At 45.5% G+C, this 15724-nt stretch overlaps 1 protein-coding gene across 1 annotated transcript; it reads left to right on the plus strand.

Annotated features, from left to right (window-relative positions):
- Positions 1-260: 260 nt before the first annotated feature.
- On the plus strand, positions 261-10722 carry LOC132537043 (galectin-7-like). Its single transcript, XM_060186478.1, has 6 exons — positions 261-280; positions 5995-6051; positions 8214-8287; positions 8826-8923; positions 9753-9954; positions 10539-10722. The coding sequence occupies exons 3-6, from the start codon at positions 8273-8275 to the stop codon at positions 10650-10652; spliced, it is 429 nt and encodes a 142-aa protein (XP_060042461.1). The 5' UTR covers positions 261-280; positions 5995-6051; positions 8214-8272; the 3' UTR covers positions 10653-10722.
- The last annotated feature ends 5002 nt before the right edge of the window (positions 10723-15724 follow it).

The following is a 15724-nucleotide window of genomic DNA, read 5'->3' on the forward strand; positions in this document are numbered from 1 at the left end:
TCTGAGGACTACAAGGCGGGCACACTCTATAGACCTCCTATCTCCCTGCAAAGTCTTCTGGGGTCACATGCCCTTCTTGCCCAGGTTTCTTCCATTCCAGCCTCTGACAGCATGGGGCACCTTTCTGCTGCGCATGCGCAACCTGAGTATAGAATTTGGATTTCAGAGCGCAACAGGGTTGCTAAGCAACGGGGACGCCAGGCTGTGGGTCTTCTGGTGCACCCTCGGTTGTTACTCTGGTTCTGGCTCTGGCTCGGTCCGTGGTCTACACTCCAATGAGGTCTGTGTCCTCCATGGCGTCACCTGCAGGTGGAGGGAGGGAGGATGGGACGGTTTAATGGTGAGCCAGGTGTGTTAGAGGGTTTGGGCGACAGATGATTTGGACTCCAGAGAGTCCAGGCAGGCCAGGTCATCTCTCCCAGTGATAATTTGCTAGATCTTCATTGTGAATTGCAGAAATCTGCCACTTGAGGATAGGAATTTATTGTAGGAACAGAAATGGGGAATCCATGCAAGTTGATAGTTAGAATCCGCTATGTGCTCTACATTTTCTTTTCTTCAAGGCTCAGTTTGCTTTACAGAAGCCACCTTAACTTGACTGATTTGGCCCCTGGTATCGGCGTGTGTAATATTTCTTTGTGGAGATTTTCTTTTACCACAGTATGGAAGATACACTCCAATTTTGTGACTTGCCATCAGCATATCCTGGAAAACATTTGCATAATTCAAAAGGACCTCCCTCATTCCTCACTTAGACCCCCCCCAAAGATTTTATTTTCCCTAAATACAATCCAGAGAAGCATTTGCACAGTTCTTAGAGCTTTCCCCCATGACCTACTGGTCCATTTGAAGTTTTGTATATTTTATCATCCCACTACCACAACACACTTCTTCCAATTTCTCCACATCCTCCTTGTCATTTGTGACATTGTTTTCTCTGTTTATGAAAGTCATCTTAAAGTGTGGCTTTGATTTGCATTTGTAGTTGCAATTTCATATCCCTACTGGCAAATGGTATTGAACTTCATTTCTGTGTTTGTCATCTTCTTTGGTGAAATGTCTGACCTAGTACTTTGCAACTTTTAAGAAAAAAAATTTTTTTTAAATTTTTTATTTAAGAAAGGATTAATGAACAAAGACATAAGGTAGGAGGGGTACAACTCCACACAATTCCCACCACCCAATCTCCATAACCCACCCCCTCCCATGATAGCTTTCCCATTCTCTAGCCCTCTGGGAGCATGGACCCAGGGTCATTGAGGGTTGCAGAAGGTAGAAGGTCTGGCTTCTGTAATTGCTTCCCCGCTGAACATGGGCGTTGACTGGTCGGTCCATACTCCCAGTCTGCCTCAAATTTTATGTTTATTTTAGTGGGGAAGAGAGAGAGAGAGTATGTGCAGAGGCCACACAACTCTGCTGGTGTTGGAGACTGAACTTGGGACCTCCAAGCCTCAAGCATGCAATTCTCTTAACAGGCTGAACTTCCCCTTTCCCATTTGCTAAGCTGAGAATCTTTTGTTGTTCTCAACTTTCTGTATTTTACATCTTGAAAACTTAGATGCCATTTTCCCATCATTATTTCCTTTATTATTTTCATCCCATCATTATTTCTTTCTTTATTATATTTATAAGCCATTTTAAAAACATTTGTGACTAAGAGTGTTTTACAAGACTGTAAGATTATAGGATGTAGTTCCGCATTGCACCCATCACATTGCACCTATCACCAAAGTTCCGTGTCCCCACACTCCATTTCACAAAGGTAACAACCACAATTCTCACAAAGTCTCAGAGAAAGTTTATTTACTTCTGTTTTTTGTTTGTCTTATAAGTTCATATGTTTTAGCTCTTTTTCTTTCTTTCTTTTCCTTTCTTTCCTCCAGGGTTATTGCCGGGCTCGGTGCCTGCACCATGAATCCACCGCTCCTGGAGGCCATTTTTCCCCCCTTTTGATGCCCTTGTTGTAGCCTCGCTGTGGCTATTATTGTTGGAGGCCATTTTTCCCCCTTTTGTTGGCCTTGTTGTTGTAGCCTCGCTGTGGCTATCATTATTACCATTGTTGATGTTGTTTGTTGTTGGATAGGACAGAGAGAAATGGAGAGAGGAGGGGAAGACAGAGAGGGGGAGAGAAAGATAGACACCTGCAGACCTGCTTCACCTGTGAAGCAACCCCCCTGCAGGTGGGGAGCCGGGGGCTTGAACGGGGATCCTTACACCCGTCCTTGTGCTTTGCGCCACATGCGCTTAACCCACTGCACCACCGCCCGACCCCCGTGTTTTAGCTCTTTATACCCCACTTATAGAACCTCCTTTAGCTGTCTTTCATCTCTGTACTTATCCATAATTACCTCCAGTTCCATCCATATGGCCTGAAAGACACAGTTACTCTAGCCAGTCATCTGTCAATGGGCTCTTTGGCTACTGTGAATTTAGAGGTTCTAAAACATAGTTTAATTAAATGGTTATCTCAACTTAACACACCCAGTGTGTGTATTTCAGTCATGGTTTTTCCACATCCTTGTCAAAAGTTGATGTTTTCTGTCCCTCCTTTTATATTTTTTAATATTTTATTGCTGGGGCTCAGTGCTGCTCATGGTGGCCATTTCCCCTCATTGCTTTTTTTATTTGGTTTTTAAAGGACAGAGAGAAATTAACAGGAGAAGAGGAAGTAGAGAGGGAGAGATAAAGAGAAATACCTGCAGCACTGCTGTAATGCTCTTGAAGCTTCCACTCTGTAGGTGTACTGGAGGCTTGAAGGTGGATCCCTGTGCATGAGAGCATGAACGCTTAACAGGGTGCACCACTGGTGACTTCAAGGCAAAATTGGGGGAGAACCAGAGATTGCTTCATATTTATCCACAGTAATGACTTTGCTTCAGATACATGACTCCCCCATGCCCTGTCTCATTCTCAGACCGTGAAAATCAGCTGCTTTACTAGGTGAGGTTGACTTTGTGGAGGAGGAAGGATGCAGTTGGAGCCTGCCACCCTGTGCTGCAGAGAAACAGACTCCAAAGCACAGGGTGTAAATGCTCCAGTAAAATAATTGAGCCCAGCCAATGGCAGAGATAGTTATAGGAAACTGAAATCAGGAAACAACTGAAGAGTGAATGTGGAACTACAGCTTCCATTTTAAAGAGGCCACCCCTGTTCCAGCAAAAAAAAAAAAAAAAAAAAAAGCACAAGCTTTGTGAGCAAGAAAATCCATTCCTCCACAGAATGCAGAATCTCTCCAACATTAAACTTAAATTATGATAAACCCAGTCTCAGTGAACCCCCCAGAAAGCAGAGAAATTTACCTTCTAAGACCCTATGAGAGCCATCCTCTGCAAAGTAAGAAATATGTAAGAAATAAGCTAATTGTCATGAGCAGCAGAGCTGTTGAACCTCAGGAGAACCAATCTAATGAAAAGTGCATGGTTGTAGCTGGCACTGGCATACTTAGCAGGAATCTTCAGAGTGTGGCTTCTGCCCAAAGCCCAAGATGGACACAGAGCAACCCTAGGGCTTCCTGCTAGCTTATCAAAGGATGGTGATGAGCTGTAGAGACCTCCAGAGTCTAAATACCATTCCTGAGAACCGGACATGTCTCCTCTCCAGGTGGGGAGCCAGAGGCTTGAACCAGGATCATGGTGCCAGTCCTTGCACTCCTCACTATGTTCTACTTGACACAGTGTGCTAATGCTCCAGGCCCTCGTTTCCCCCCCCCTTTTTTTAAAATTTATTTATAAAAAGGAAACACTGACAAAAAACATAGGATAAGAGGGGTACAACTCCACACAATTCCCACCACTAGAACTCTATATCCCATCTCCTCCCCTGATAGCTTTCCTATTCTTTATCTCTCTGGGAGTATGGACCTGGGATCATTATGAGGTGCAGAAGTTGGAAGGTCTGGCTTCTGTAATTGCTTCCCTGCTGAACATGAGCATTGACAGGTCAATCCATACTCCCATCATGCCTCTCTCTTTCCCTAGTGGGGTGGGGCTTTGGGGAAGTGGGGCTCCAGGACACATTGGTGGGGTTGTCTGTTTAGAGAAGTCTATTTGGCATTATGGTAGCATCTGAACCTGGTGGCTGAAAAAAGAGTTAGCATATAAAGCCAAACAAATTGTTGACTAATCATGAACCTAAAGGCTGGGATATTGCAGATGAAGATTTGGGGGTCTCCGTTTTGAAGATAGCTAGTATTCCTATTTTAGTTATATTCCAAAGAGCCCATGACTATATTAGTTAGTTTTTTGTGTTTTTTTTTCTGAATCTGATATCTGATATGCAGGTGGACCCAAATTATTGTCTGGAGAGATGATATCATGGATGGAAAAAGGGTTAGAAAGCTGGATCTGGGAAGAGAGTATCTCCCAAATATGGGAAAGGTGTATAAATATTGACTGTAAACTCCATCGAGTTGATGTGATCTGGGGCTCATATTCAGCTTAGGAGCCTATGTGACCTCTGCATCCCTGTAGGTCTGAGCTTGAATTCTGAGGTCATGAGTAGAACGTTTCAAGCTGCCCCAATTTCAGGACCCATCTTCCTCAAGTGGAATATAGAGTATGTTGTCCATTTGGAGGATGGAATATTCTCTTCCGTTGATCCACATATGAAGGCCCACAGAGGGGTCTACTGTGTTGTTCCTGATGGAGATGACCAGTAACAATGGAGAGAGGGATCTATTCAAGGTCTAGGCCCATCATGGTATGCCAATCTCCTGCCTTTATTCAACTTTTGCAGTCTTTACTTTTTTTTTTTTTAATGGTTCTGCCTTCACTTCCTTTCTAAGTAACTCTTACACTTATTACTACTTATAGGTGCTTTTCCTTTCCTCTTCTCTCAGATAAGAGACACAGTGCCTGGCTTCCTCAGGTGTTTTCCAGATTCACTTCCCTTTCATTGATGGTATAAAATCAAGATTCCTTGGCTCAAGGATCCTGGTTTGAGCCCCTGTTTCCCCACCTGCAGGGGAGTAGCTTCACAGGTGGTGAAGCAGGTCTGCAGGTGTCTATCTTTCTCTCCCCCTCTCTGTCTTCCCCTCCTCTCTCCATTTCTCTCTGTCCTATCTAACAATGACATAAATAACAATAATAACTACTACAACAACAAAAAACAACAAGGGCAACAAAAGGGAAAATAAATATTAAAAAAAATCAAGATTCCTGGTGACAAATGCTTTGGGTCCTGATGGAATGTAGTTACAGAGCCCTTTGGTTTATTTCTCCTATCATTTACCCTTCTGGGAGTATAGACCAATATGCTGTTCTAACCATGGTCTTCTGTGAAAATACTTTCACCCACTCACAGAATGTTTAATCCACACTAAGGGCAGAATGATACCCTGAAGATGGCAGTGTTTGGATACAATTCATTTGCCAAACTTCAAATGAACCGGTGGGTGTTGGGGAAAGGCTCTCTATATGCAAATGCTTCCTAAGTTAATTTTTTTTACTTTTTTTTTTAAGAAAGGATAAATTAACAAATCCATAGGGTAGGAGGGGTACAACTCCACACAACCTAAGTTAATTTTTAAGGCAAATTCCAAGACTGGAGTATATTTTCTGTTCATGTGGAAAAGTATAAGTTTTCTCAATATCATCGTTTTGTAGGAACACCCTTGGGTCAAAGCAATGGTTTCCCTCCCTGGAGAACAGTACTCCCTGAAGTTAACAGGATCCCTTGATTGGCTGGCAAAGAGGCAGCTGACAGCCAGATTCCTCATCATTATGTAGCTTCATCAGTTGTGACTTTGGCACAATTATCCACACAAAACACTTTACTTACACGTCTAGTCCTTGCTCTAATGTTGAGCTTTTCCTATTGATAAAACACACAAGCTCAGACTCCATCCATGAGGACCAGCAACTTCTCTGAGAGAAGGCCTAGAGTCATGGTTTCTCCCGGATGAACCAGTTGAGATTCAAACTCCTTTCTCCTGAGATAACCTGAAGTGTACTTTTAGTGCTTTGCTGCCTGTAAAACAGCTATTCATTCCATCAGCAGGGTCACCGTCTGCCACTAGACATCTGACTACAGGACCTATGGACACAGCTCATCGTGAGTTTCCCCTGAGTGGGTGTTTCTATGTTGAGGTATCAGAGAGTTGCCCAAGGCCAAATGGATCTCAGTACAGGAGCTGCTTCAGGGAGATGAGAAGACACAGACAAAATCCCTGCAAAGGGAATCAAATGCCCTCTCAGATCTGTCTATTTCCTGCTTTAATGTTTCTTCAAATAAGGAAAATCCTGACAAGATGACTAGAAAAGAGGCCAAACTCTCTTCCTTCCTGTTTAAACTAAATGTTAGGTTGGAAACAGAGGCTCTGCTGATGGCCCAGAGCCAGAGGACAGAGGCATCACAGGGACAGGTGGCACGAGGCATTAGGAAGAAAGGGAGAAATGCACATAAGGTCACCTGGCAAGTCCCTTCAGTCCCTGGCTGGGAGACAGAAAGGAGCCTGTAATTCAAAGCCAGATGCTGAATCTTAGAAAGTCCTGCAAAGATTTTTTTTTTTTGTCCAAATGGGGATCCTAACCTTGGACACTAGCTCGGTTGCAAAACAGGTCCTGAAAAGAGTGTGACACTGGGTGGGGATGGGAGTGCTCATGCTGAGTGTGGGGAACACAGGGTGTGGAGCCCTTGACTTCCAGGGTGACTATGGCTGCAAGCCACTCCACATAGATGAAAATTAGACTTGTGGCTTGTTGATTTATAAATCTTCTTGACAAAGCAGGATAGTAAGACAAATACCCTTGGGATTTAGCTGCCTTTGAGACAAAGCTTTCCCCACACATCCTCATGCTGAACGCAGAGTAGTTTGGACAGACCCTGCCCACATAAGATTTCTGCCTCTGCTGCCTCCCAGCTCCATGACCTTGGGAAAGTTCCTTAGTCTCTCTGTGCCTCAGTTCCCACCTCTACACTATGAGGCTGGTGGTCATCAGAGCACACCCCCAGTGGAGGGGCTTTGAGGATCTTGACAGGAGAGATCCATAAGCTTCTGCTGAAGGGCATGCTGGGAGTGTGGGCATCTGGTTGCTGTGTCTATTCTAAGCAGGTGCTTAGTGGCCATTGTTTCCCTACAGGCAAGTGTGGGGAGTCAGCTCAGGTTTCAGGCAGGCTGCCTGGTCATCTTCCAAGGAAGGGGAGTGTGGCATTCCTGAGTCTCATACACAACAATAACTTTGTCCTTTAATCACTTAAATAGTGTTTACATTGAATATATGAGTTCTTTGTTTGGTGGGATTCCCAGATGACTGAGGCAACTTCTGCTAGCTTTGTAGCTAATCTCCACGGGTGGACACATCCCTTAAACCTACCACAGCAGTACAGCACCCCTAGTCTACCATGTTCCTGCCCCTCCCAGACTACTGCCAGAGGGAACCTGTAATGAACACCAAACCCCAGAGCATCTTCAACACTGTGTGTGAACAGCAGCTCTGAGACCAAGATCTTAACTCACTCAAATCAGTGCCAGTCCATGTCTCCACTCAGGGCCACCTGTCACAGAGAGCCCCCAGAGACACAGAAGCTCAGGCTCCTTCAGTCTTCTAGCCCTGCCCAGACAGGAGTCCATATTAGCACAGACTCAACCCCCCAGGGTGGGCAAGGACTCCTTCCTCCCCTAGGCAGGAATCCCTCCTCTGCTCCTCCCCCAGCCTGGCCTGCATGGGCGGGGGCTCTTCCCTCTTCATGTGAGGAGCAGCCACTCCTGGGATGGAGACAGACATTCTGGTGCTGAGAACCTCTCCTGCTGGGATGGGCTGGTTGCAGGGCAGCATCTGCAGGAGGGTCTGGTTGCAGGGCCTTCGAGGCCCTCTGCTATTCAGCCTATCCTCATGGAGGAGTGACCCCCACCCTGCCATAGGCAAGGAAGGGGAGCCCAGGGGTGAGGGACCCATGTGGGGACTGTAGGCCCAGAAAGGAAGGAAGAAATTCCTGAATGTTGGGTGGAGTAAATCAAGGCCCCTGAATAACACAGAGTTATCAGCCCATAGGTCAGATGGATCTTGCTTTGCGTTGATTGGGGTGTCTAATGGTGGTGGGGAGAGGGCTCACAGCACAGGGATCAGGCAACTGAGAACCATGAAGGCAGTCTAAGTTCCAGGAAGTGACAGCTGATCCCCCAAACAGGGTCTGTGCCAGGTGACACTGGGTAGGTTGGGAGGGATGGGCTGAGTCAGCAGGACCAGCCACACCTGCACCTTTTGATACTTAAGGTCTCAACAGCCAGACCCTCAGCAACACTCTGACCACTGCCTGAACCCCTGTCTCAGCCATGGACAACAGCTCTGTGAGTGATCTGGGGATCAGGGATCCTCGTGGGGTGTGTGGGACCAAGGCTGCACAGATTGGGGGAGGGTTGGGCCTGCCAGGGTCTCCATCACACAGCAGAAGGTGGGTGAGAGGGTGTCTCTGAGTGCCTGGGCTCTGCTTCTGGGTTGAATCCCCACCCAGTGCTTCTCTTTCCTTTAGTGTTTTTTTTTCTCTCTCTGTCTCTCTGTGAATTTTTTTTTTTTTTTACTAGAGCACTGATCAGCTCTGGTTTATGGTGGTGCAGAAGATTGAACCTGGGACTTTAGAGCCTCAGGCATGAGAGTCTCTTTGCATAACCATTATTCTGCCTGACCCACTCTGCATATTTCACATTATATTATTCTGTTTCTTTCTACAAGTCTTCCCCTGTGTGACTTTTATTTTTCATCTCCTCCTCCTCCTCCTTCTTTCCCTTCCCCTTCCCCCCTACCCCTTCTACTTCTCCTTTTTTGCTGGTCTTTACCCTGGTCCTGTTAGGCATTGATCTCCCCCCTTTTCTGTTTGCTCTTGCCTAGTGCGCACTGAATGTGCCCTGCAACATCTCACTGAGAAATGGCATTGGAATTGGCACCGTGGTGAAAATCCGTGGATCTGTTCCTGATAATTCTGACAGGTCAGACTCCAGGCCCAGTGGTGAGGACAGGAGGGCCCCAGTCTCTGCTGACTGATGTTCTTCCAACTAGATATGGCCACCATACTCACTGAGGACTTGGATCCCCAGTATATTTTTAGACTACTTGATTAGAAACACAGGACAGAAAGGAAGCCAATGTATCACTCGGTACACACAGGCAACTGAACTCAGGACCTCAGGTTTAACAGTCAAGTGCTTTATCCACTGTGTCCCTCCTAGACCACCCCAGTCTTTTTTGATTTTATGTAATTTAACATCTCCCTTATGGGTCCCCAGCTGGAGTCATTACATCTAAAGGATCTAGGGGTCCAGGGAAATCTCAGGGTTCCAAACTGTACTCCTGTGACCTCTGGTCTGATTCCAGAAACTCTAGAAAAACATTGTATGATCTGGAGGAGCCCTGAGTATCTGGAGACCTATTTATCACTTCTCTAACTTTCTGATTCTGATTCTGGGAAATTCAGCCTTCTTGGTAACAATGATTGCTGCAAATATGTCCCTGATAGCATTCTAACTCTCTGGGAACTGGGCATGCCCTGGTAATTGACAGCAACTCACAGAATCTTTGGAAAAGAAGGGTACCCAGGTCCTTGCACAGTTAACCCACAGGCCCCCTCCACCTGTTCAGACACCCTGTGTCTAACCTCCCTGCCCCCATTCCAGTACCTTTCCTTCTGCTGTGTGAGCACCCAAGTTTGTGTGCATGGGGGTGTGTGCTGGCGATTTGAAATCGTGGCCCATGGTGCTTGCTTGACCTTGGTCTGTGTAGCCTCCCCATCTCACCCCACATCCTACCTCCACCCAACAGATTTGAAATAAACCTGGCAACCAGCAATTGTCCAGATCCTGACTTAGCTCTGCATTTCAACCCCCGCTTTGATGAGAACAAGGTGGTCTTGAACACCAAGGAGAACGGTGTTTGGTGCAGAGAGGAATGTAGAAATTGTGTCCCCTTCCTCCGCGGGCAGGGCTTTGAGTTGATGATCATCCCAAAGCAAGAAGGCTTCCAGGTGCGTGTCAGCCACAGCGCTCGAATCCAAAGTCAGATAGGGAAGGGTAGGAGACCCTGGAGGAGGTGTGATCCAGAGGGTGACCAGGATTGTTGGGGGGAGTCCTCCATTTCTCTCCCTCCCCTGACTCAACCCACTAGTGCACTGGTCATGCATCGGCAGCTGAGGAAACTCCCCAGAGGAGTGGATTCCCAGCAGGGACATGTGGCCAACCTAACATCCATCCCCTACGCTTGAGAGTGAGACAGGGGCTCTGAATCAGGAACAAGGATGACTCGGATGCACATGGTCCATAAACAAGTCCCTGCTAAAAGTGGTCACTACAGACCCTCAACCCCCAGACTGTCCCCCGCAGAAGTCTGCAGGACTGGGCTGTGGTCTCCACCATCACGGTCACAGTGTAGAATCCATACAACTAACTGCACAGAAGTGACAATCAGCTCACCTTACCCTGGGGGGGGGGGGTTAGAATAGAATACACCCTGTTTTCCCTGAGGAACCTGGGTCTCAGTTGGGGGTGGTGGTGGTGAGCTTTACTTGGTCACATGTAACAGAAACTTGATCACTACTGCTTCATACTACAGATTGTGGTAGGAGACCAGGAATATTACCATTTCTGTTACCGGATCCCTCTGTGTGAAGTGTGCAGGTTGGAGGTGAGAGGGAAGGTGATGCTGGAGTCGGTGAGCATCTTCTGAGCCCAAGAGATGAGAGCAGGCAGGATGGAATCTGGTCTTGGATGCAAATAAAGTCTTAACTCGCAGCACACTTATCTGTGTCTGTGTCTCCTTCATGTGGGTGAGGAACACATGTTCAGGTTTGTGGAAACACAGACTGAGGGTCGCATAGTGATTATTGATTATGGGGTAGTGGTAGGGTTCAGGCCTGAGCTCTGAGGCACCTCCTTGCTGGGAAGCCTGGGGAGGCCTGTGACCTGGTCAGGTGGGGACTCTGTCTTGTTCTCAGGCAGCACTTTGCACCACCTCCCCGACCACTATGTAAGACAAGATAGCAATGTTGTCCTTGAAGTACATAATTCCTACAACTAGATTTTAACCACCAATACTTTCATGAATTCCAGATATTATAACTACAGTTTGTCCTAAAAATGATAGAGAATTATGAAAAAGAATGTGGGTTGTGTTTATCTGCAGTCCTGAGAAAGTTAAATGCTAATTAGTTCCAGTAGCATTAGTGCAAGTGATTTCATTTTCCAATGCCATTGCTAAAAGTTGCTATTTAAAAACCTTTCATCCACCTCTAATTTGAAGCAACTATGCTGGATTCAGTTTTTTCATACTAGCTTATGTAGGGGTGCCATCTTTATTCCTCAGTGTATAGATTCTCATATTCTTATTAGATCACCTAGTTCTCAAGGATTACTCACTGTCATCTTGATCAAAGATGAGACATGTTAACTAGTCTGGGATTTTCTGTAAGCGCTTCATTCATTCCCATTATTTTTCTTGACAGAGGAGAGCACATTCCACTAGCAGCTGTGACTCTTTCCAAAGCACTAAACTCCCCTTTCTGTTCAATTTGGTCCAAACTTCATGCAAAGGACAGTCAACCACATCTCCCAAAGCCTCCTGTACAAAAGTACTGACCCCCCCCCCAACCCCGTTCCAGTGCCATTTGTCTAAATTTAGGCACCAACAGATTGAGGAGCAGGTGCAGACATTCCAGAGGGCAGAGGCCTAGGGTCCTGGCAGACAGTGAGCAGCTGGAGCTCAGGCAGCCTGCAGGCTGCAGAGTGTGGGGGGCAGAGGGAGGTGTGTGTGTGGGGGGTCTTACACCTCCTGAGCAAGGGGGCTAGACCTAGAATAGGGACTGAGCTCCTCGCCCCCCACTATTTATTTTAATGAAAGGGATATATAGAGAGAAAGATACTAGGGGGCACTGATCCTTTCTGGATTATTGGAGAGTTGGGGAGAGAGATTGAGCCTGGGATTTTAGAGCCTCAGGCATGAAAGTCTTTTTGCATAGCCATTACACAAACTAATAAAACCACTAAACTAACTAGACCCAGAATTTTCTCCTTTCTGAAAATTTTCTCCTTTCTGAAAATTTTCTCCTTTCTGAAAATATTTTCACTTAGCTATATATCTCCAAGCACAGACTTAACATTCATTGGTTTACAATTGTATTGACTACCCTCTAGGGAGCTATATTGTCAGGATTTTTTTTTAAATTAAGTTAGTAAATAAACTGACATTTCTGTTGGTGTGAGAAAAGCTGGTTCTTCAGGCTGTTTCTAACGCGGACATTTCTGTTCCTCTTTGAAAGTGCTTGGCTGTATCCACCCCTTGTCCTGTGGTCTCTCTGTCTCTCTCCCTCTTTATCACCACTTTCCCTCTTGATTTCTGGCCGTCTCTAACCAATAAATAAAGATAATAAATTTAAAAAGAACTTTAAAAAAGAAAAAGTTGTAATCTGATATGGACATTCTACTCAAAAGATTTGTGATTACAGTGGCCACCAAAAGGAAGCTGTGGGCCTGGAGGGAATGGGGTACAAGGCCAGTGATGACAGAGCCAAAGTGAGATTCACACATTGGGTTAAGCAGAAGCTAAATAACATTCAGCCCAGGGTTCAGGGGTTCAGCAGGAGCTGCTTTTGCAAAGGAGCAATTAAAATGTTAATACTAAATTTGCAAAGAAAAGGCCCCAGGCCAGAAACTCATACTCCAGCCTGTTCCTTCCTGAATGCCCTTTGCCCTTAGGACAGGCAGCTGAGCTTCAGAGTTTTCATAGATGTTAACAAGCTTCGTCTTTGTCCTTCCACAATATTTTTACAAAAAAAAAAAAAATCAGGATCCAGGAAGCCATGAACTAGAGACCAGAGCACCCAAGGAGCTCCAGTCTGCATCTTGCTTGACCCAGAACCCTCTGCCTGGGTTTCCATACTTTCCTTCTACCTCTATAAATATGGCTGGAAAGACTCAAGCAAGATTCTCTATCATCTCTGAGCTACACTACCATGGGTCTCTCTCTCTCTCTCTCCCCCTTCCTGAAAGAATAGCTGGTGGTGTTGAGGGACAAGGTACTGCCCAGAACATAGGAGCAGTGACAGGCGTGGCTTGGAAAGTGAGGGTGAGACTTGGGTTTTAAAACCTAGAGTCTTAGAGAGCTTGGACTCTGCCTTGGCTGTCAACCACCATGGAAGTGTCCTTTTACACTTTTTCTTGCTCTCTGCCAGCATTACCATGTGATCACCATGTAAGTGTTTGTTCTCTCCCTCTCCCTCCCCTCCCTCCTTTTTCCCTCTCCCTCTCCCACTCTAACTCCCCATCCACCCTCTTTCTCTCTCATACATATAATCCTCTTAATATGTGAATGTTCTCAATTTTCCCTGAATAAATGTTTGGAGTGCCGAGTATTCATGCCTTCTCCTCAATTCTTTGTAGCGATAATGCGTGACGAACCTTATAATATCAGGGGAACAAATGTTGCCCCCCTCCCCTTAGTCAGTGTGATGGCTTTTCACCTCCCTTTACCACCAGCAGCAGGTTCATATTAAGTGTCAAGCGACTCTTCTGACATTCTAACACTAGTCTTATGGGGAGGGGCAGGGAGGTGGCTCAGTGTAGAGTGCACACCTTGCATGAATTATGTTCTGGGTGCAGTGTCCAGCACTGCATGAAATGATGGAGCACTGCTGGTCAGCTTAGGGAAAGCAGCACCCTTTCCCATGCACCCTGCAGAGAGCTGGGGAGAAGGCCAGTGAGAGGCAGAGCCAGAAGCACCAGTGTTTCTGCATATCCTGCACCAACACTCCCTCCCTACCTGACTCCACGCTCTTCTCTCATTAATACATTGTCATTTCAGCTGGGACAAATAATATTTTTGTAAGACTGAACAGTGCCATGGACCCAATACAACCCAAATAAAGATTTAGATAATCTACCTTTGGACAGACAATTGAATCTCACCCACATCCTGTCTGCCAGATTTTGGAGACTAAGCCTTGTACTCAAGACACACTTTCTGTCCTTCCAGCCATCCCCAGTGTTGATTCTGGTCCAGGAAAGTATCTGGTGAGTCTGTAGCCCCACTGCCAATTAGGAGGCTGTGACAGTTGCTGCAGTGAGGCTGCAGTAATGCTAGGGTGTTGGAGGTGACCTAGAGATGTGGGAAGGTGGGTGCCTCTTCCTCCCCTCTCCCCTTTCCCACCTGGTTCTTCTTTATTATCAGAAATCTGATCCCTTCCCATCTGCCAAGCCACCTCCTCCCCAGCTCTCCTGCCAGCCCAGCCTTGGACAAGTAAGGCCACCCTCCTAATGTCCCTGCCCCAATTCCTGACTCAGTGACATCACAATGACCTTGAGTTGCTAAGCAACTGGGACACCAGGCTCTGAGACAGCTGCTCTCTCATGGTGGTCTCACACAAGTGCACCGTCTGGCTGTTGCTTTTGGGATCTAATGTGAGTGGCCCCAATGTTGTCCAAGGACTGAGGGATGCATAATTCCACTGCTTGTGGAGATCTCTCTCTTTCATTTTCTCTTTCCAAATAATTTTAGTGGAGGGGGGAATAGTTTACAGTGTTAAAAATAAGAGAATGAGAAAGCAAGTGTGAGTTTAGCCCCATTTGTGACTGATTATTGTTGCATAAAAATGTGGGTAAAACTCCACTTACAGCTCAGATCTACTCCCAGCACTGTGGAGAAAGATCTAAACCTTTCTTTTAGTTTTCATTGGCAATGGTTCTAGATTGAGGGCTGCCTGAATACTGCCATATATATATATATATATATATATATATATATATATATATATATATATATATATATATATCCCTGCCTAGTCTCCTGTGCCTGACCACTGTCCACAAGCTCTCAAAGGGAGCTTTCCTCCCTCCCCCCAGACTTCGGGAAGAGGCTCAGCTCACTATGCTCCCACCTGCCTTTTCCTTGCTCATTCCCTGGCTCCGTGCCCAGGTGAGTTTATATATGTATATAGACTGCTTTTTCTAATATTCCTTTCCCACCAATGTTTGACATTTTGATATGGCTTTTTGTCCAAAAGCTGATCTTCAGTTGCATTAATATCAGTTTTATAGAATTTACAAAACAATTCTTAAAACATCAGTTTTGAAACTGAAAGCAATTACAGAAACAGTGTTGCACCAGGGAGCTCTAGATAGGAAGTCTTGAACACCCTTCAAGTTCAACACCTGTTTCATGCACTACTTTTGAGCACACAAGCTAATACACATGATTGAGATTTTAGAGAGATTTCAGAGGATTTCTTCAAAAATATTTGAACCCCTAAGAGAATAAAGTGAATTATATTCCAAGAGTTAAAAAAAAAAGTCTTGCACATCCACACAAGTTACAAAACATGAGATGGTCAAGACACAGCACTCCCTCCACACACAAATTCATTCCCCAGCTTCAAAAGCACACCCATGCTTAATAATTAATATTTTGGTAAAACACAGATCATGAGTTTTCCTTATCAGCCTAATGAAAACAAAATAAATTCTACTCCTGTTAGACAAGATGAGGTAATTCCTAGATAGCAATCATAGGTGAAACTAAATGTATCATACCCAATATTATACCCTGGAATACTGGCATGTTCCAAATGAAATCCTTAACTTATTTTATCTGTTTATTTGCTCTGACATAGAGAAGCAGAAAGGGAAAGGCATCTGTAGCACTGCTACTTTTTAAATTAATTTATTCATTTTTAATGACAAAAAGATACAGAGATTTACCAGAGCACTGCTCACCTCTGCTTTATGGTGGTACTGGGGGTTGAACCTGGG

Source organism: Erinaceus europaeus, chromosome 2 (assembly GCF_950295315.1).
Source record: "Erinaceus europaeus chromosome 2, mEriEur2.1, whole genome shotgun sequence".
NCBI classification, from domain to species: Eukaryota; Metazoa; Chordata; class Mammalia; order Eulipotyphla; family Erinaceidae; genus Erinaceus; species Erinaceus europaeus.